This window comes from Ornithodoros turicata, chromosome 3, assembly GCF_037126465.1.
Source record: "Ornithodoros turicata isolate Travis chromosome 3, ASM3712646v1, whole genome shotgun sequence".
In the NCBI taxonomy this organism is placed as follows: domain Eukaryota; kingdom Metazoa; phylum Arthropoda; class Arachnida; order Ixodida; family Argasidae; genus Ornithodoros; species Ornithodoros turicata.
In genome coordinates this window covers 31,763,360-31,784,430 of record NC_088203.1, presented here as the reverse complement: position 1 = coordinate 31,784,430, position 21,071 = coordinate 31,763,360, and the positions used below count along the sequence as shown (strand labels likewise).

General features: G+C 47.4%; 1 protein-coding gene across 1 annotated transcript in view; it reads right to left on the bottom strand.

Moving 5' to 3' along the window:
• LOC135389267 (uncharacterized) overlaps window positions 1-20,808 on the bottom strand; it is a 62,405-nt gene extending 41,597 nt beyond the window's left edge. Inside the window, exons 1-2 of the mRNA XM_064619332.1 lie at window positions 20,795-20,808; window positions 14,403-14,428 (exon numbers count right to left, since the gene is read on the bottom strand). Coding sequence (XP_064475402.1) covers window positions 14,403-14,406 — 4 coding nt within the window. The 5' untranslated portion in view covers window positions 14,407-14,428; window positions 20,795-20,808. The remainder of the gene's footprint in view (window positions 1-14,402; window positions 14,429-20,794) is intronic.
• Window positions 20,809-21,071: the final 263 nt, after the last annotated feature.

Below are 21,071 nucleotides of genomic sequence, written 5' to 3'. Positions count from 1 at the left end.
ACTGGTCACAGCATTTTATTAGCACGTCACAATTGGAATCGTACACTTGCGCTTACCAATGCGAAAGGTACATCCATTTTGAAGAAGCCTGGGCACGGAGACACGAAAGAAAACACGACACAACACAAACGACTCCATTGTTGCATCCATCAGACTGCACAGCACTTGCATGGACTGTCTTGCACATAAATTCCACATGCATGAGCCATAACAAGGGCATCGGGATAACTTCTGAGGGCTTGACGTTTCACACTCCTGAGTCGCTCTAAATACACACGAATCTTCGCTCGGTGTGTAATATCTGCCCGGAGGAACACGTGGCAGGACGGATGATTTCAACTGAAACGTAAATGGCATTAATAGAGCATTTAAGATAAGCGATAAATAATAACGACGGTACACGTTTCACTCCTCAGAAATAAGTTTACATGTGTGATTCCCTCAGAAATAAGCATGCAAAAAGAAGGCTAACCCGGCAGTGGACAAAAGCCAAGCATAAATAAATAAATAAATAACACAGCGCACATCTAAAAAACCATGACTCGAGCGATGAGTGCCTTCTCCCATCAAACAGTGGCTCACCGTATGTTATGGCTCCATTTCTTCATTTTCGAAGTGGATCCTGTAATCACATCCGGCGGGCGCTGATAAGATACGGTGCTAAAATTGTCATGGTGACCTGCGTGTATTACACAAACGCATTTGCTCATATTGCAGTTTCATAGGATGCTGAAAAAGTGTCAGACGACATGCCGATCAACCCGAACACGCAAAACACATCTGATCACTGCATATAAGACGCTCAGGAAGAAAAATCTTGAATATCAAAAGTACTCGCCTGATTCTGTCCTAACTCCACCTTGCTTATGTTCATACCATTGCAGCTGAACCGATAACACCTTCCACCACGCAGATACGAATACCCGACTCAGGATAGCCATTAGGCCGCACGCATGGCCTTCGGTGCAGCAATGTCCACGTGCAAACCGACAGTCTGTCACTTTCAGCATTCGTCTCTATACTGACCCCTTTTACACAATCAGCGATTCCGCGCAAGCGCAGACACTCTGCACTCTGTGTTTGGTCGCTCTGGCTAATCTCTTGAACAGTGACCTCGAAGCTGGACCAAACGCCTTTGTGCGCAGGTTTAGTATACCTCAACTATTCTCGTCGCTTGAGTGACCCCATTTACACTTCCATTAGTAACCCTGCTACGAAACACACAAAAAGAAAAAAGGGTCACTTGAACCCTAATAGTGACAAGATTGCCACAGTGGTTCTACCGTTAGGGGGAGAGAGTTGAGCAAAAGGGCAGAAACAGCACAACTTCAACCTGAAGTCGGTAGAGGGAAAATAGGTCGGGGAGAACTGTTGCGCTTCTACCCGTCTTCAACCTTTTTTTCTTAGAGTGCAGGTGCAGTGCATTACTCAGGGACATCTGCCTCCGTAGAGAGCTTCTAGTGGTGTACGCGCCTCAATTCTGCCGCTATGATCAACATTTTAGGCGACTCAATCTCCAGGACCACAGGTAAGCCTGCTGCAGTGCTCTCCCGTTTGCTATATGATTACGACCGTAATGAATTTTTCGGTTTAAATGACCCCCCATCAAGATTCGGAAGGGTAAACTCGGGTGCTAGTCGGGTGTTGTTGGTTATGCAAATTGTCGTACCTAAAGTGGACAAGGGCTGTATACAAAAGGGCGACTATTCTCAGCAGCTTTTTGGCCTACACAAGTTTTCCCCCCATAAATCATAAGCGTGGACGACAGCCGTGGAACGATCCAGAGAATACTAGTCCAACGATTCCATTAGGAAAAGTGAAGCAACACAGCCCCCTCAGCTAGTCTCGACATGCTCTCAATTATGCCAGTTAGCCATGGCCTGTTTGGCAACACAAAACAGCTGATTGATTGACAGATATCCAGTGGGAATTTTAAACTCCGAAAACAGAAGCATTTGAGGTGCCAATGAAGGGGGGAAGCATGTTACTGAAGAATGTAAGAGTAACACATTTTGGGAGAAAATGGATTTTTCCGAAATTGGAGGGAAGGTGGCTTGGGAGGGAGTTAGCAGTTGGAATCGGGCTCATCCTGAAAGGCGGACATTTTTCTGTTGTACTATGTTGCACACCTGCCAACCTTCCACATTCAAATTGCGGGAGACCCTGGAACTAAGGAAGGAATGCACAGGCTTTGAACTCCAAGGTTGGGATAGTGTCTGTTCTGGCCATTGTCTTCCCAAGACTGCGGGAGATTTGGCAGGTATGCAAATGCCCACAAGATATGATGCTAAACAAAAAGAAATGTCATGTGGAGTTGTCTTTTCCAGCTGCCTGAGGTTCACGGCATACTCGTCATTCACAAGATGGGTCTGGGGATACCTTGGTCCAAGGAACAGACGACAGGTTCCTAGATGCGTTGTCCGAGCAATCCGGAGGGAGTTCCCATCTACGTCTTATCAAGGCTGGGTGTCTTGACAAGAGAGACAAGCTGGTGCATACTGATGGCTGGAACTGGAGACTTGTAGTTGTCAAGACGAAAATTTTGCTGACATAGGCACACTATGTGTAAATGAGCCCTTGGTCATCCCCCTTGCCTCCCATCAGAGGTTTTCGAGGATACTATAGGTGTGTGGTGTACGGATAGGTTTATCTGTACACCACACACCTATAGTACCCTCGAAAACCTCTGATGGGAGGCAAGGGGGATGACCAAGGGTTCATTTACATGTAGTGTGCCTATGCCGGCAAAAGTTTCGTCTTTCCGTCATTGCAGTATGGGGGATGTTTTGTCTTGTCACTCTATCTCCAGTTGCAGTCGACAGACTGTCTACCCGTCTGTACAGCAAAAACTACTACACGTGGCGGTATTTGCTCTGGCATCAAATCCAGACTGTACTGCACTAAGTTAGTGCCGAGGTGGGAATATTTTGAACTCTGTGCAGATTGTCAATGCGGTATAGTGACGGGAATAAAGAATGACCCTATAATTGTATCGATTTATTGTACAGTGGAGTATGACGGAGTGGGAATAACAAAATAGCTTAGGTTTATTTGCCTCCCATTATGTATGGGAGGCAAATAAACCTAAGCTATTTTATTATGTTGTGCTGTGGTTCTAAATCAATGTGGTGTGAAGTCTGGGTGGTTACAGCTATGCTGCCACAGGAATGTTAAGAGGGTTTATGTTGTCAGATTCATATCTGGTGTACTAATACGCTATGCAAGTCTGTGTCCTTTGTTTTCCTCTTCCTGGAATCAGGGGATGACAACCCCGTTGTGAGATGCGCCGTGAAGTGGGAAGTGGGTCCCCAGCACTTGCTTGAGCCATGACCTCTGCATCTGAAATATGGCCTTGAGTGTTAACACTCAAAGGAATACGTTGAGGGCCTAGCGGGTACAATAACAAACATAAAAATGACTATGCAAATAAACCTTCCCCTTTGCAGTCCCTGTTTCACTGGCACAATTATTTGCCTGTCCACATTACGTTATAAACACTGGCAGCCGCATCACACAAGATTCCTTTCACAGAACTCGACAATTTTCAGGGCTCGTACATATCCATTATTTTGTGGGACGTGCAAAAAGAATTCCAATATTTTCGTGGCTTGACAAAACATACCAAATCCAGTTGATTCCGTCGACGTGCTTGCTGCCGCCTGAAACAGAGCCAGAAATTAGCAACAAGGCTGCAGTCGAATACTGATGCAACGTGAAGTGTCTCGGACGTAGCCAAGCACAGATTGCGATGTTTTCACATCCCTGAATGCTGCCATCAGGCTTACACTATGAACTGCAGAAACATCCACTAGCTGCAATAACATTAGAATAACGCTGTCATGTGGGAGTGTTACGTTATTACTCCTGCATAATACAGGCGACCATTAGCACAGCAACAACACACCAATCTTTTTTCTCGAGAGTACGCGTACTATTGCGTCAGGATGCTGCAATCATTGTAATAATTTGTGTACATAGCCGGTGTGACGTTACAATCGGCGGCGAGGCCAGGTGTTCGCGATGATGTTTACTGTGACAACTGATATTTTTCATCGCAGCGTAACTGACCACGCAGGATTGTCACTTACCTCCGTTACTGGTTCCTGCCCTTGTTCCTGATCGAATATGGTAGGCACGGCGTCAATCTTCAGCCGCTTCCGTTTCTGCCGTAGCCCGAGCCGAACTTGCAATACATCTTCATCAAAATAGACGTCGTCGGCGAAATGACAGGAACCGACGCGTGAAACATTCAATCCTTGGGCAACACCACAGTAGTGGCTGGCGATCGCTGCCTCCCACTTTCGTTTCGTCTCGCCATTGCGAGGTCGGTGAAATGTAAGCTCGAAATTCGCGTTATAAGTCTTTGTGCACCCGGGCACGTAGCACCGATTTCCTGACTGTGACATCGCACGTCAACGGCGTGAAATCCTAGGGCACACGCTGTGGTTCAAAGTACTTCAAAACAAACGCGACAAGACAACAAGGAAAAGGGTCAGACGCACGCTCAGACACACACCGAACTCCGGCGGAAAGGAGCGCCTCCTGATGGTTGGTTTATCCGGGTGACGTCATCCAGTGTCGGCGCCTTGCGGGGATTGCCGTGCGCGCCGGAAGCGCGAACATTTGAAAATCGTTTCTGAGTCAACCAAGTGGATTTGTGCGGAGAAAATTTGCCGGCGTACATTATGAACGACAGGGAACGTGACCATAACAGTTCCGGAACACGCTTCCGGATGCGACTATCCCTTTAAAACCCTTTCAGGGGCACCCTACTTTATACTGCTTATTTTATGATGATAAACCGCCCTGCGCTCGGTTTCAGGCGTACGATCCCCCTAAGACAAAGTTTTTCAAAAATGTATTCATGCTTTTTATTATACAACGTGGCACACATATGGAACCACTGCCCATTTAGCACACAACGTTTACTTTGTATGATACTCAATAAAACAGTTTCTTTCTTGTTGCAAACACAGTCCCACATCACACGTCCTGCATATCCACCGAGTACGCCTGGGTGTGGCCCTCGTGCTGCAGTGGGAGCACCTTTTCGACGTTGAATGTATCGGCAGATGGGCAACCTTGTCATACCTGATGTCAGCGGGAACCTGCTTCTTGAATGAGCAAACCTCAGATCGCTTCCTTTTTGTCCCCTTTTTATTGAGTTCTTGTGCTCCCAGCATGCCTGCTACAAGTTCCGTGCGAAAATCCTTGAGGGTGACATTAGCATTCGTGGCTACCTGATTGTATAGGACATGCGCGTTTACTATTGCAACATCCAGGAAATGAAAAGCAATCCGATGCCACCACTTGCGGCTTTTCCGGTCGATTTCATAAATACTCTTCATCATATCAGCTTTGTCCACGTATCCCATGTGGGAATTGTAGTCTAGGACCACCTGTGGGCACGGGATGGTTTCTGTTGATCCGTCTTTGGACTTCCTCGGCACTGTTGATATTTCGGTACCGTGGGCATTTGATGCAACTGTCACACACCTCTTGTCTTTCCATTTGGCTACCAAGATACCCCTAGCTGACACTCTCTGGTCTACGTCCCCCCTTTTCATTGCCTTATCGGACTTGAGTTCTGGAAGAAACTTCCTGTTTGCACGAATGGTACCAGTGGCATATACACCTTTCTCCAGAAGGTCTGTGAGCAGAGGCACCGATGTAAAGAAATTATCAAAGAACACGTGATGATGTTTGTTGTGGAGGGCCTCTGACAGGGATCGCACAACACGTTCACCAAGGCCGTGCTCGGGCACCGTATCCTTTCCACGGCCAGTATAGATCTCAAACTGGCAGATGTACCCGTTTGCGTCGGCTCGAACCCACACCTTGTACCCGCGTTTGATCGGCTTCTGCGGCATATATTGCTTTAGCGTAGACCTCCCTTTGAATTTTATCATAGATTCGTCGACACTCTGCTACTTGGTTGGGGCGTAACATTTTGCAAAAGTTTGGCTGAGCCTGTTCAGCAGTGGGCGCACCTTGTAGAGCTTGTCGTAATCCTTCGTTCCACGTTCAGGTGCCCTGCTGTTGTCGTTGATGTGAAAATTAGAAAGAAGGCTGCTAAAGCGCTTTACCGACATGACGTTTGCAATGTACGGATCCCTCATTATTTCCATGCTAGACCAATAGTCCCTGTAGCTCGGGAGTTTCTTGATTCCCATGAGGATATTTATGGCCAGAAATGCCTTCATTTCCTCGTTATTTGTTGGGGGAAATGTCGTAGCGTTCTGAACGGCATACAAGTTGGTCTGAAAGACCATGTCGTCAATCAAATCTTCAGGAAACAACCGGAGAAACACATCCACAAGGCGCACTTCAGTCTCAAATGCGCTGTCACATAGGACTCCAGTGAACTCAGAAAATTGATTCAGGGACGGTGAATAATCCTTTTTCATCCACTTTATGGGCCTTTTGTTGGTGACAGTGCTTGTATCCTCGTCTTCCCCATCAGATTCACCCGACATGCTTCCTCTCTCTGATATTTCATCATCACGGGGCGTGAAGTCATCGTCAGTGTCACTCCCTGACACAACAGACTCTGTATCAGACGGAATGTCCTCTGGAACAGCTTTGTTCCGGTAAAAGAAAGACGAAGAAAAGGCCATCCCTGCGACAAAACAGAATAGTGTCGGTTGTACCCTAGATGGGCAGTGGCTCCAATTGAAACCACGCAAACGTTGCTCCAATTTTCGAACATTTAGCGTCATGATATTGAAGCCAAACCATGTATTACTTACCTCCAAGGTCTACTTTTCTCCAAATAGCAGTTGGTGCGTGCGTGGGAACTATATAGTCGAAGAAACAGAGCGAACAAAACAACCCGATCACTCGCACGTGAATTGCATTGTTTCGAAAAGCCCGCGAACCGCGAAGATGAAATTCAAGCGCGTTTGCACTGCTTGCTCCGAGAGGGCGACACGTGCTCCATCTGCTTGCGTGGTTTCAAGTTTGTGCCACTGCCCGTTTGAGCTACAGGGGACGAAATAGGTGTGGTATCACCACGGAACCACTACCCCTCAAAGGGTTAGCAATGCGTGAATTGTCATGCCCCGCGTCAAACAGTTCGCGGGGTTTTGTTTTCCTGGGCAGTACCGCCATTGATCCGCTGTCGACGTTGCCTGAATCTCCGTTACGCGGTTGCACACAAAAATCTTCCATCTTGCAGCTCGTCCTTTTATCCAAGTGAGTGCAATGCTGGAGTCCGCCCAGAAATATGTCGGAACAGACGGCATACGTAGCGCGTGTTTGACAAATTTTGCGGTTCTGGCAGCAATGAGAGCTCCCATGAGCTCCAGCCTGGGAAGCGATAATTTCTTGAGAGGGGCTAGGCGAATCAACGTACAGTGTACGTTACCGTCGTAGTATTCACATCTGAGGTATGCACATGTCCCATACGCTAGTGGACTCGCATCGCTAAAAAGATGGAGTTGTGTTGACGTAATCGTCTCTACACCTCTCTTCAGGTTCCGTGGAACAGATACATTAAGTAGATCCGCCAGTTCTGCTTTCCAGGAGTCCCAGTCACCTTTGACGCTGTCCGGTATTGGCTGGTCCCACCCCACACCTTGCTGCCAAAGTTGTTGGAATACAATTTTGGCCTTCATAGCGAACGGTGCGGCCAGTCCGAGTGGATGGAAGATCTTCGCGACCGTCTGAAGCACCGAGCGTTTGCTGTCGCCTACTTGGCTGAGTGCTTCGAGGACGTTCGGTCCATTGAAATTCAGTGTATCCAGTCTGGTGTCCCAAGTTAGTCCGAGTACTCTAGCTGTCTCGTCACCTTCGGTATCTCGAATCAGTTCATGTTGAGAAACTCCCGACTTCGTGCTATCGACTTGATCTTGAATTTCACTACAGTTTGATGCCCATTTCTTTAACGGCATGCAAGCGTCACGCATTATGGCAGTTGCGGTCTTTGTGATGCATTCTGCCTCTTCTGCTGTATCGGTGCCGGTGAGCAGGTCATCAACGTAGAACGAGTCTGCCATCATTTTCGCAACTTCTTGTTCAGGTCCGGAGACATTCCTGAGGTGATGAAGCATGTAGCTCCTAGCAGAAAGGAACTTGCCGACGTCCCAAAGGGCACCCGTGTCATCCTCCATTCGCAAATAGGAGGTAGACAATCGCTTGAGGTGGGTGGCTACTCAAACCAAAGGAACCTTAGAGCGTCTCTGTCTTCACCTCTAACGGCGACTTGCAGAAAGGCCTTTTCAATATCGGCAACTAAGGCCACGTTGTTCAGGCGGAAGCGCAGTAGCATCGATAGAAGGTCACAGTTTATTTTCGGTCCGGTTTCGAGACTGTCATTTAACGAACAGCACCCTGCTGCATGGGAAGACGCATCAAAAGCAACTCTCACTCTTGTTGATGTTGATCCCTCTCGAACTACGGCACGGTGAGGCATGTAGTACAACCGGTCACCCGTTTTTTTTCCTCTTACTTGTTCAGCAATACCGTCGATCATGTATTTCTGAATAGCACGGTCGTATTCTTCAAGTTTCCTCTCTTTGTGCAGTCGTTTTACTAAGCTCCTCAGTCGACGTTCAGCAATGTCACGGTTGTCAGGTAAGTCGGACGCAGACGTTTTCCATGGGAGAGCAACAGTATACCTGCCGTTTTCTTTCGATACCGTGCTGAAGAACTGTTGAAGCACTCTGTCGTCATCTTGAACGGTGGTTTCATCTTTTATGCCGATGCCGTCAAGTTGCCACATTTGTGCGTAGCGATCTGGAGTTTTCGCAATCACAGGCAGCATCGGTTCTTTGCACGCAAGTCATAAGACTCGACGTAACGCAATCCACACCTTCTGAGTTTGTGGGGCCTTGAAAAGTCCACCCTAGTGTAGTCTCGATTCCCACGAGGTTCTCGTTGTTGTAGCACCGCTCGATTCTGCCGGTGACGAAGTTCCATAGCTGGTCCGCACCCACAAGTAAATTAATCCCTCTTAAATTCGTTGCGTTCTGAGACATGAGGTCGTCGGCTATGAAGCCGCCGCTTTCCTGAATTATGGTTACCAGATCAATATTCAAAGGTGTGGCGATGATGTCCCTGCAGATAACGGGTACGATGACTGCCTTTAGCGGATACTCTGATGGCGAGAACTGACTGCGTAGACTGAGTTCCACGACGTTACATTGTTTTCGTTCTGAACTTGCAGAAGTGTCGCCGAAAGTATTTAGTGTGAGCGTAACAGTGTCGATCACCTTGAGTTTTAGGTGATCAGCCAATTGCTTGCTTATGAAGGTTTGTTGACTGCCTCCGTCCACGACTCCTCTAACGTAGATGCACTTTCCTGTTCCGACGGCCCAGCATCTGAAAGTCTGTAGGACCACTGTGCCGTTCCTGCAAGCTCCTCCGGGTACTAGGACTAGTGATGTGTCGTTCGCGAATGAACAGTTCGGAATGAACGAATCCCGGGCACAAACTGAATGAACTCATTCACTATTGTCGATCGTACTCGTTCACCAGTTCACTTAGACGTCCCCGTTTTGTCAGGTTTCGCTGCGTTCGCTTCACAGTTTCTCGTTTCTCCACTCTCCTCCAGTCGATGGTGCGCGTGTCGCCATCTACGTTCGCCGCTGTAAAGCAGTGTTGAACGCATGCGCAGTAGTTAGCCAGGCGAAGCTCAGCGCGCGTGGCCCGAATATCTGATGTGTTCGTTCAAATCAGTGAACATTAGGGACTCGTTCGAAAGATTCGTTCGCGAATCATTGACGCCGGTGGGTCATGTGACCCTTATCATTACTAGTTTTTTATGCGGAGCCTCTACCGTAGCCACTGAGGCGCCAAATTCGAAGTAGGCAGGCACCAGGGGACTGGTTTAAGATTTCTAAGTACTGATCATTACTAAATACGTACATGAAAAACATGTCCGCCATCTCACATACTAGCCAGACAGGCCCTTTTCCGGTGTACCTGACAAATAACTTGGATTTATCGAGTGCAGATCACCACCAGCGATACGTATAGCGAGCCGATCATTAACAAAAAATCAGAAAACACATTTTTGATTCTGAATACTTCCACCCATACGACGTCCGCCACAAAGCTCGATATCGACGCGCCGTAGTGAACCAACGCTAAGATTCCAAAGGAGACCAGCAAGAACAACGCAGCGAGTCGCGGAGAACGCAGACGCGCCGTAGTGAACCAACGCTAAGATTCCAAAGGAGACCAGCAAGAACAACGCCACAACGCAGCGAGTCCCGGAGAACGCCGCCTGGGCTGCGCATAATTACAACAAATTCAGAAAAAGTAGTACAAAATTTGAGGGTACTCTACTCTCTCTACATCTTCCTCTGCATGGTACTAAAAACTGTGATGATTCCAAGTGCTCATCGTCTTGTCCCAGATTCTGTAGCAGATTTATCAGCCATTTGTGTTCCTATTTGTGGTACTGTGGTAAACTAGCCACTTTGCCCACATACTAGCATTCCTAGTTTACACAGAACATGTATTTAAAGTGTATACGAAGAGGGGAGTCAAGTCCTGTAGATCACATAAACAAAATACAGAAACCGACACTGAAGATTTTTGTTTAAGTTTAATTTGTACAAGCTTTCGCGTGGAGGTCCACGCTTCCTCAGGTAGGACCTGAGGAAGCGTGGACCTCTACGCGAAAGCTTGTACAAAAATCTTCAGTGTCGGTTTCTGTATCTTTTTTATAGAATATGTAGTTATAGGAGTGGTTTCAACCACCTCGCAAAAGTTGCAGATGCTGTTCATCAACTTTATTTTGAGATGGACAGGGAGTTTCATATCCTGGGGCGATACTATACCAATAGCTGCTTGTGGTGTGAGGAAGGAAATAATGTCCCATGGAGTCCAAAATTGCCAAAAGAGCTTTGAGAGCAGGCATTCGTGGGCTCGATTTAGCCATAGGCCAAGCAATTTTAGAGGGAGGGGCAGGAGTTCAGATTATTGAGAGATCTGAAAATGGCAGTTTGGAAAGCTCGGTAGTGTGGGCAATGACAAAGAATATACTCTGTGTCTTCTACAGCACTGCAGTGACTGCAGTATCTGAGAGAGTCAACTTGGCTCAAGTGGTAATGACACTGAGCTGTAAATGCCCCATTGAGTCACAGTCCATGAATCACAGTGAAACATCTTGGCGAGAAGTGTTTTTTGGCATCCAGAAACCAAGCTCTGGGTCAACATTGCTCAGTATAGACGGGAGGAAAATGTCAGTTGTGCATTGACAGGAAGACTATTTATACATTCCATTGATGTGTTGGTGAACGAGATCTGCTGTCTACATGACCAGTAACAGTCCTTTCCAGTCCAGTAAATGGTCGACACAGCAGTTTTGCGGTAAGTTTTATATGTTGCTCATCCTGGACATTTTTCGCGTACCCGATTTCCTGTCCAAAACAGCTACGACTGCATCAATGTCACTTCACCCATGAATTCCTTCATGAGTTGCACGCGCGTGTTAGCACACCAAGTCGTTACACGTCTGAAAAATACCTGACGAAATCGGCACAAGAAACATATGCTTTATTAGAGCTTGCAGTGATTATCCTTTTTAAGCAGCACATCCCGCAACACAACACGGCTCCGTCGTTACTCCATTTTCTCAAATAGCCTCGTCCCCAATGGTAGCCGAACGGCCGAACCGCTTTAGCGTTGGTTTCCTAGTATTCATACCCGTAGTCATTTACGCCTGACACAGAATTGCATAAAGACTCGTTATTCTGGAGTGTGACCTACTTAAACACTGATTTTCTCACGTAAAACCATGCTTAACACTGGACTGCATAGACCCATTGTGATTTATTTTGACAGCTTGAATTTCAAAGGATTGGAATTTGAAGGGTGGATTTCTTAGCGTGTATTTCAAAAGTTTTATTATTAAGAGTGGGTAACAGGGTACACCCGTAGGCCTTGCATTTAATAGTACATTCTGGAAACAAAACTTCACCGCATAACGCGTTGAGGGCAAAGCAGCATTCAGCATGATGTCGCTCAGTCTCCCGAGTTGCTGAGGACGTGGGAAGCACATTATTTTTTCAACACGTAGCATGCATGTAAGTGTTTAAGAAAAGTCAATCGCGCGAGAGAATATCATTCTGAGTGTTGTTTGCTCTGAGAATGTTATGCGGTGAAGCTCTGCTTTTAGAGTTCCTCAAAGAACAAGCACTAGCTATTAAAAATAGGAAGGAAAACCCTGCCTTCTCCGCCAGGCTTCAGAAGGAGAGCAGCAACTGCACAGCCAAGTATGAATCCTGAAGTCACGAACGCCACGACCAGCGTTTTCTTGCTCGGCAGGCCCGTTCTCCTGGCAGGAGGAGCACGCATGAACTTGCCGTGAGTAATATGCCTGCGAGCTGGCACGCGATCTATGCTGGGGATTGTGATGTAGGCACTATCCCATGAGACCCGACCAAGGGACGTACAAACAGCGCACGAAGGTATCGAGGTTGAGATCGACTTGCGGTGCGTCCTTTCAAGACAAGAACACACATTCCGATATCCCAAGCTACATAGACTGCTGTTACGATCTACCCTTGCTGCTGTTCAACAATGCTTCTTGTTATACACACTCCACGCTCTCCGCGAAAACCTCCACGCATCGTATCCCGATTACACTAGCGGAAATTGCAGGCGCTGTATAAAACAGCTACTCCGTTTGTCTTCCGTCAACCAATCGATCACCACCTACGCTACATATCGATTGTGAATCTTTGCGACACGTTAAACACCATTTGGAAGGCTACTGGCAAAAGAGTGAAACGGACGAAGTGTACCACGCAAGATCGTAATGACGATATTATATAAACGGCAAACGATAAAGACAGTTTTCTATACAACGCTCAGCAATGCGTTGTGATCCACTTCACAGCAATCGCGCCATGGGCTTGTAGTATTTTCGGAACCGTTACCGTTGAACACTTTCCGATCTACTTAAACTCTCGAATGACAGCATTCGGTAACAAGGCTCAGCTTGAAGGAATTAGGGTGTGTTCGCTGCGTCTGGGAGTCACAGCCCCCTTAACGAGCCGAATGAGTCGGTTATATGTAGCTATGAGAAACAGTGGCCGACTTACTCCCAAGCTGAAATCGTGAGAATCATTTATTGAAACTCTAGAATAATGCGAAATTTTAATGCTCGAACAATGTTGAAATCTTTGAAAGTGCTTACCAAACCTTTCTTCTACTTCTGACCAATCTGTTGAATCATTATAATGAAAAAATACATATTGAGAGCGCGTTAAGAATTTCAAACTGTGCACGTGACAATCGTCTTGTCACACTGTGGACGCGTTACTGGGGCCAATTACGGATCGTTCAGCAGATGAGGGGACATAAGCTATTATGCTTAATATGACAGTTGTATGAAGTCGCTAACCCATATTTGTTTCAGTTTCAGTTTCCGTTATGACCATTGTTGTTTTCGTTTCAGTGACGTTTCCGTCTCACTTTTCGGTAGCGCCCCACCCCATCCTTGTTTTCATTTTTATTTATTTTTTAGTAAGCTTTGAGACCGTGACAAAACTTCATACCTCCACGAATGTATTCTGAAATCTATTTTAAGGACTTTCGGGGTACGTGCTCACAACAGATTTGTGTTGTTTTGTTTCAATATACATAAATGGTTTCTTTGAACAGCACATATGAACACTGTTTCGACGAGCTTTACTCAGGCTTGCAACTTGCAAGTCACCATAGAGCTGTGCTGCTTCTATTTACTTATATGCTCCAGTTTGATAGTTTATTTTAGTTTTATGTCCGCAGTTAATTTTAGTTCACTTTATTCCGTTTATTCTAGATTAAATTGTGTCCGTCCCCGTTTCAAGTATTATGAGTGCGTGAAATTAATGTAAGTGATACGGTAAATTGTTTCAGCTTCTGTTTCAGGTATTATGAGTGCGCGATACCAGTTTATGTTACCGTTACCTGCTATATTTCCGTTTTGTTACCTTTCCCTGCGAACATTATCGGGTAACGATGAAAGATGAAAATCACTGAAAAGGTTAGCCAGCTGTAGGACTCGAACCCACATCTTCTGGATTGCCGGTCCAGGGCTCTACCAACTGAGCTAAGTTAACACGCACTCTCAGCCACTTCCAGGGTGCGTCATCTGAAGGGACAAATCAGCCACTCTCTCTCTCTCACTCATCCTCCTTTCACTCTTACATTTTTGCTCACTCATACACACATTCAAACGACGGGGTCGACGCAGGCGGCAACTGTAGAACATGAAACAACTGATGTTCTGAGGCTGGAACAACAAAGAAGGGACAAATACATACATCGTTAATTTCTTAGGCAAATTGAGGCCTTGTATGTATTTGTCCCTTCTATGTTGTTCCAGCCTCAGAACATCAGTTCTTTCATGTTCATTATCGGGTAACTCATCTGGAAATGTATTCTAATTGACATAGGCGACATACCCATGTATTGCTGCGCAGACTGCGGCCTGAAAATAAACGTTCGAGTATGAGAAAGTAACAACATATGTTGATTAGATACTGCTGGTCCTTCAAGACGGACAGAGCTTCCAGAGCTTGCAACCTAGCTTGCAACTAGCACCTAAAATACCACGTTTCACAGCCCCCCCGCCCTTCACCAACACTGAATTTCTGTCGGCAGATATTTTGCTAGTAAAGCAAACAAAAAAGAGAGAATATTTTGCCGATGATGATTCGGGAGTTTCATTACCGCACAGGATAATCTACAGCATTTTTCGCGGTCAGATTTTCGAGATATAATCTATCCTATATAATGGCAATGACAATGTATGCCTTCCACAGCTAGCCTCCGTCCTGGTATAACACGAAACAAGATTAGTGCTGAATTCCAATGGCAGATTCGGAGCGCTTCCAGAGCAAGTTTTGTTGCTCCGCCGAGAGCAAGTCTGTTCGATTGGCAGGTAGGGAACAGTTCTGGAGTCTTCCAACGGGAGCTTCGGAGCGGCATTCGAGCCAAGGTCGCTCCAGGGAGCAACCCAGACTGCTCCGCCAAAATAGGCAGATTCAACCGGAACTCTACGTGACGTGTCACTTGTCGCTTGTGCTTCCTATTTCCTGTCTCTGCTTCGCTAACATGGCCGCTTCCCGACGCCTCTTCGCCGTGACTAGTATTTCGCGTCGTACGTTAGCAATTTTGTTTCTTGAAGAAAGCAATAAGCCAGACATCACCAGGTCAACGTTAGAAGATTAGGAGGACCTTGATGTTGCAAAACATGGCGTTGTATCGGAACATGAGTACAAGCTTCTTCCTTCGTCTCTGGCCGCCAGATTGGCCAGAGCATAGCCTCCTATATACTGATCATGCCTGCCCGCTGAGGGCGAAACGGCCATTCACCGCACTACGTGGGGGCGCCAGTTTCTCAGGATACACGGGCTCCTTCATAAAGCAGAGCTGCGCCAACTTCGTCGGTAACTCAGACGTAACACGTTGCCGTTGGTCGCACTCTCCCAGTTCCCTTTCTCGCCAACCTCGTCAACTTTACACTTTGCGCATCGCTTCTACCGCGGAAGGGCAATCGCGCTAGGGTGGTTTAGAGGCCTTTCCGGGCCACCACAGCTGTGCTGGGCTTTCAAGTGTATTTGCAGTTCCCTATTAAGCGTGTAGGCCAATTTTGACTGCACTCAGCTGTAGCATGTCAAAGCCAATAAATAATTTCGCTCCTGGTGTATGATAATAAAGTTTCGTATAACTCATCAGAAGTTGCAGCTTACTGCACATTCGGGTGTGGAGAATTCTCTACGGCTTTCCACGAAGGAGGTTGAAGCTATGTGAACTCTGAAACAGACCACCAACGCAGTTGCGTTGTGGCTTTTTTTTTTCGTCTTTTGAATTGTTTATATTGCTTCATGAAACTTTTCCAACTCTCCCTTCCAACTGTTTATTTTTGAACTAACTAACATTAACTGTTGTGGCTTGTACAGACATGTAAGTGTATACATATTTGGGATGCTGGGAAAACCATGACTTGGGTGTTCCACTCACGGTCACCCGTACGTACCCTGTCTGGGCTGTCAGCACAGCCAGAGAGAAGGAAACTTCTGTGACTATGGCATTGCTTCCAACGTCTGGACGTGTGACAGTAGCTGGGCCCTTCGCCTACTTTGTGGCAGTATCCATCGTGCCAATTGCTCATGTCTCAAGTGCATTGGCGCGTTATTCCACGTCCGTGCGCGTTAATCCGCGGAACGGACAGGGCGTAACCTCACGGCACAGTACTTGTAAGCTTTTACAGTGCGTGCTGTGCTTTGCGCAGAGACGACTGTCCCTCACGCGAATACTGATCATTTCGCCAATCATTTCGCTTCAGGAGCTTCTATAGCGCGATTTTTGATTTCGCAACGACATTCAACCAACAGAAAAGGCTTGATGCATATTTCAATTCTGAGCCACGCGTTGCGTTTTTTTTTTACCTGAGCACGAGCTCTTGTGCGTGCCCCGCGTGCCCAAAGTTGGCCAAAGTATGGCCCAAAGATCTCTTTCTTATCTCTCCTCCTTGTCCCTCCCCGAATTTTTCCTCCTCCCATATCCTCGTGCAAATCTGTCAAGTCGGCTTTCTTGCATGGTTGTCTGTTATCCCGCGAAGCCGGCTTTCTGTGTCGCGTCCCTGAATTCTGGTCATGCCCAGCATCACTCCCGTTTTTGTCCTTGCTATTGTTCCTGTCAATACGTGCATGCTGTCTGTGCCCATGGGAGAGGTCTGTCTGCACTCGATCTCAGTTAGCGTGACTTCTTGACCTGCGCAACGTGCAAAACGCCGACGGCACCTGACGCATCTTCATGACCTGCGCTTCAGAGTAGGTTTCCCGATGTTTTCTTTTTGTACTTTTTTTTTTTTTTTTTTGCTGAACGACTTCGTATTTTGAACAGGTAAGAAATGTCGTACTGCTGCGTGCCAGGATGCAGGTCCAACGCCAAGAAAAAAGTAAAGGGCATTTCATTTCACGAAATACCGAGTGAAGAAAAGCTGCGAGCACGTTGGCTGGAAGTCATACCCCGCCGGAACTGGTACCCAAACACCACCTCGGGATACACGACTGTTTGCAGCCTCCACTTCCTACCTTTCGACTTCAAGGAAGGATGTAAGACACGTCGCCTCAAGAGGGGAGCTGTCCCAAGCGCGTTTCAGAACACCTCCTGCGTTCAACCAGACCCCAAAAAGGCAAGGTACGCCGAAGAGGTGGATGACAGCCCAGAGATATCACGCACGGTGGAGGCGGCTGCTACTGGTTCTGTTCTCACGCCCTTGGCAGGAGCGCTCCACCATTCGCTGTCTCCGCCTTGTCTCTTGAACCCTGGTCAGCCTGCGCTCGGTGATAGCAGTTCTAACCGAGAATCGGGAAATGAGCCTGAGGGACTTGGCGGCCGCTCTGAAGGAATTAATGGCCTATCGACCACAGTTAAAGACCAAGCCACCCAAGCCGCCGTCCGTTTGCGAACATCAGCATCTGTGCTTGAACGGCGAAGGTGGGCACGGAAGGAAAGAGACCTGAGAGCTCTGGTCCAGAAGCTCCAGCGAGCACTTGATGCGTGTAAGACCGATCTGAAAAGTTTAAAAGAAGACAAACAGGTCTCCCAGTACCTAAACGTGGTTGAGGCTGCGGAGGAAAGAAGTATCCGAGCAAGTTTCCTCGTAGACCAGGTGAAGAATTTTGCGTGTAAGTCGCCGTCTTGGTCCGACATGACTCTGAGACATGCCGTAGTGCTAAGGAGCCTCTCCACGAAAGCCTACGAGCATCTGAGATCCGCAGACATGCTCAGGTTGCCAAGCAGGAGCACACTGCAACGATTCATGGGGAAACTTGGCACATCAACCGGGCAGGTGGGCTTCACGCCCTTAGTCCAAAAGAGGTTGCAAGCGGAATCAGCCGCGTTAACTTCCCCTCAAGCGAAGGTCTGCTCCCTTGTAGTAGACGAAATGAAAATTAAGCAGCGCCTTCAGTATGTGAAGCAACGCGACGCATTTGTTGGAGAAGTGGAACTGGGTCCAGATCAGCAGCATGCCACATCCAACGAGCTCGTTTTGGCTGACGCACTGCTATGTTTCATTCTAAACGGACTTTCTTACCCTCTGAGGATTCCGGTGGGCTATTTCTTCACGCGGAACTGCACAGGTGCTCAACTACACGACATTATCCGCTACGTACTGATACAGGTGGAAGGCGCCGGATTTGAAGTAATCCGCATTGAGACCGATAACCACAGAGTTAACGTCCTTGCCATGCGACTGCTTTGTGGCGGGAACCTGACACACAGTATTAGCCATCCAAATGACACGTCAAGGAAGCTTTTCTTTGCGTATGATCAATGCCATCTTGTCAAAAATGTCCGTTCACAGTTCCTGGCCCGTGATCTCGGTAAGGACGGCGAAATTTCATCATCGCACATCAAAAAGATATACAAGATGCAACAGAACAGCGTCATCAAGCCTGTCCGGTTTCTCACGCGAAAGCACGTGTATCCGACAAATATTGAAAAAATGAATGTCAAGCGTGCTGTTCAGGTCCTGTCAACACCAGTAACAGCAGCCCTAAGGTGCCTTCAAGAGCAGGCTGGCCACACGTGCGATATCAGCTTTGCCAGCGCTGGTCCCACTATACGGTTTATGGAAGCTGTCTACCGCTGGTTTCTCCTCATGGACGTAAGCAATTGTACACAGCACGTCCACAAGAACCAACCTGACTGTAAGGAGTACCGTGACGCCGGCGATAGGCGCCTTGAGTGGCTAGAGAAAGACTTCGTCGACTTTCTCAACACCATGAAACGCGACAGCACGAAGAGCCAGTTCCTCAGTCAGGAGACATATGAAGGAATTGGGCTCACTTCTGTGTCGAACGCCCGATGCGTCAGGTACCTCCTGGACGAAAGGAAGTTCCAGTTCGTACTCACCAGAAAAATGTCCTCAGACCCAATTGAGTCCTTTTTTGGATGGCTCAGGAAGTCTTCTGGAAGTAACGACCAAACGGACGCAAAATCAGTGCTCGCTGGAATTGAAAAGGTCCTAAAAACAGGCTTAGTTTCGGCGTCTGCGAACAGTAATGTCCAGCACGATGAGAGTGTCAGCTCAGATGTTGCTCTGCCCCATGGAGAACCACAAGACACCGACGTGGACCAGTTTCCACAACAAGCAAGGGCAGCCCTCGAGAGGAGTCTGGTGTCCCCACAGCAGCTCCTTCCTACTCACGGCAACACAGCACTGGCAATGGTTGGGGGTTACCTAGCACGCTGCGTGAAGGAGAACTTCCATTGCGACCTGTGTCTGGCACTGCTGGTGAAGCCCCAGTCAGCGGCACCAATTGACAGACTGATCTACCATCAGGACCGGGGCGGGCTCCTGTACCCGTCAAATAGCCTCCTACGCCTTCTTTCTTGTCTTCAAGCGTTCATAGAAACCTTTCTTAACTGCAGGGGCAGAAAGTTAAGGTCACCACTTAAGCAGGCGGTTGACTGCGCTGTGGACATTCTTTCAGAGCAAGAAGAACTGAAGTGCCCGAGTTCTGAGCACCATAGGCCCTTGCTTACTATGTTGTGCATGAAATTCTTCCGACCGGTCCTGACGAACTATGCACTCTCAGTGACAGATAAGAACGATTTTGCCAAGCTATTCTTTGCAAAGCCCTTTTCAAGGAAAGCGCTTAAGCTGTAACACCTACGTAGTGATTCCTTGTGCATTCTAATCATTCGACAGATCCCACTGTAGTTAGCCTCACCCTACCCAATCTCACCTCCGTTCCATCAAGCTCCATTTTAATTCTTGTTGTTGTCGTCGAATACTTTCGTTGTGTTGGAAGGAACGTTGGTTGAACTGCGGCCGTTTTCTTGTTGTACGCGCTTAAGTTGAAACCCCTAGTCATTGTATTGCAATCATCCTAGAGACCGCAGTGTATGAGATAACTGATGTTCTGAGGCTGGAACAACATAGAAAGGACAATCACGTACAAGGCCTCAAGTTGTGTAGTTATCGTAGTGTTGTTATCCCCATCCCACCCCATCTCCCACGTTCTTAAGTCCATCATATCAATTTCATGTTTACTTCACATGTTGTCGTAGCATACTTTACTTTAAAAAAAAAGTTTGTTTTGTGCAAGCCGTGTCCCCGTTATGTCTGCTTTGTCACGAGTGATCACCGGCCATCCCAAACGTTTTCGGGTGTCTCTAGGACTGGGATAAGCACACAAATGTAATCAAAAGAGCCCGGGAGGTTACAGACATCATTGTACGTGTGGCAGGCAATGCCATGTATCAGAAACCCGCATATAACGAGAGTATCTTTAGACATTCTTGCGCGGTTACGTAAAAACAACGGTTTTTAGGCGCGAGACACACGTGGCGCGCATTTCACCGCGCAGTAGCAGACGACAAAACGCGCACGCATTACATCACATAACAGCAAGCGCCGTTCTCCAGCGAGCACACCCATCGGTATGACCATCACGATCCTGAGAAACTAGCGCCACCAAAGTGAACGGTCCTTCCGCGTGTGTTTCGCGCTCAGTGGGCAGGCATGATCAGTATATAGGAGGCTATGGCCAGAGCTAAACTCCAAGTTGGGGGCAAGTGTTCCAGTCGCAGATTCGGATCACTTGCTCTAGGCCAGATCAAGCCACTCCACAGCGGAGTATGCCACTTGCTCCGACTCTGCCATTGGAATTCAACATAACAAACTGGAGCTCGGATTTACCTCCGTGGGTTAACCTCGCTGAAGCATCCGTGCTACGAAAGCGTGTAGAGCCTTTTGAGAGCTAATTTACGCGGTTATGAACTACTCCGGAGTCCCTGAACAACGCAAAAAAGGATACCAAATGGTGTCACTTACCGGCGGCGCTTAGCACGAACGGTAGACGGGGACACTTCTTCTTCTTCTTTTCCATCCGAAAGTGTTTCACGTGCTCAAACTCGGATGCCACCTAAATATATTCGCGAGAACACTTGCGTGAAACAAAAGTGATTTATAGCAGTCGTAGAACTCTTCTTTCCTCAGCTAGACTACCAGTTCCCTCTGCGCCTTCTAGATTTTAAACCACCCTATGAAAGTGAATTTCTCGCTATGGTTCTTGCTTTTAGGAAAGTCCAGTACATATTTGGAAATGTCC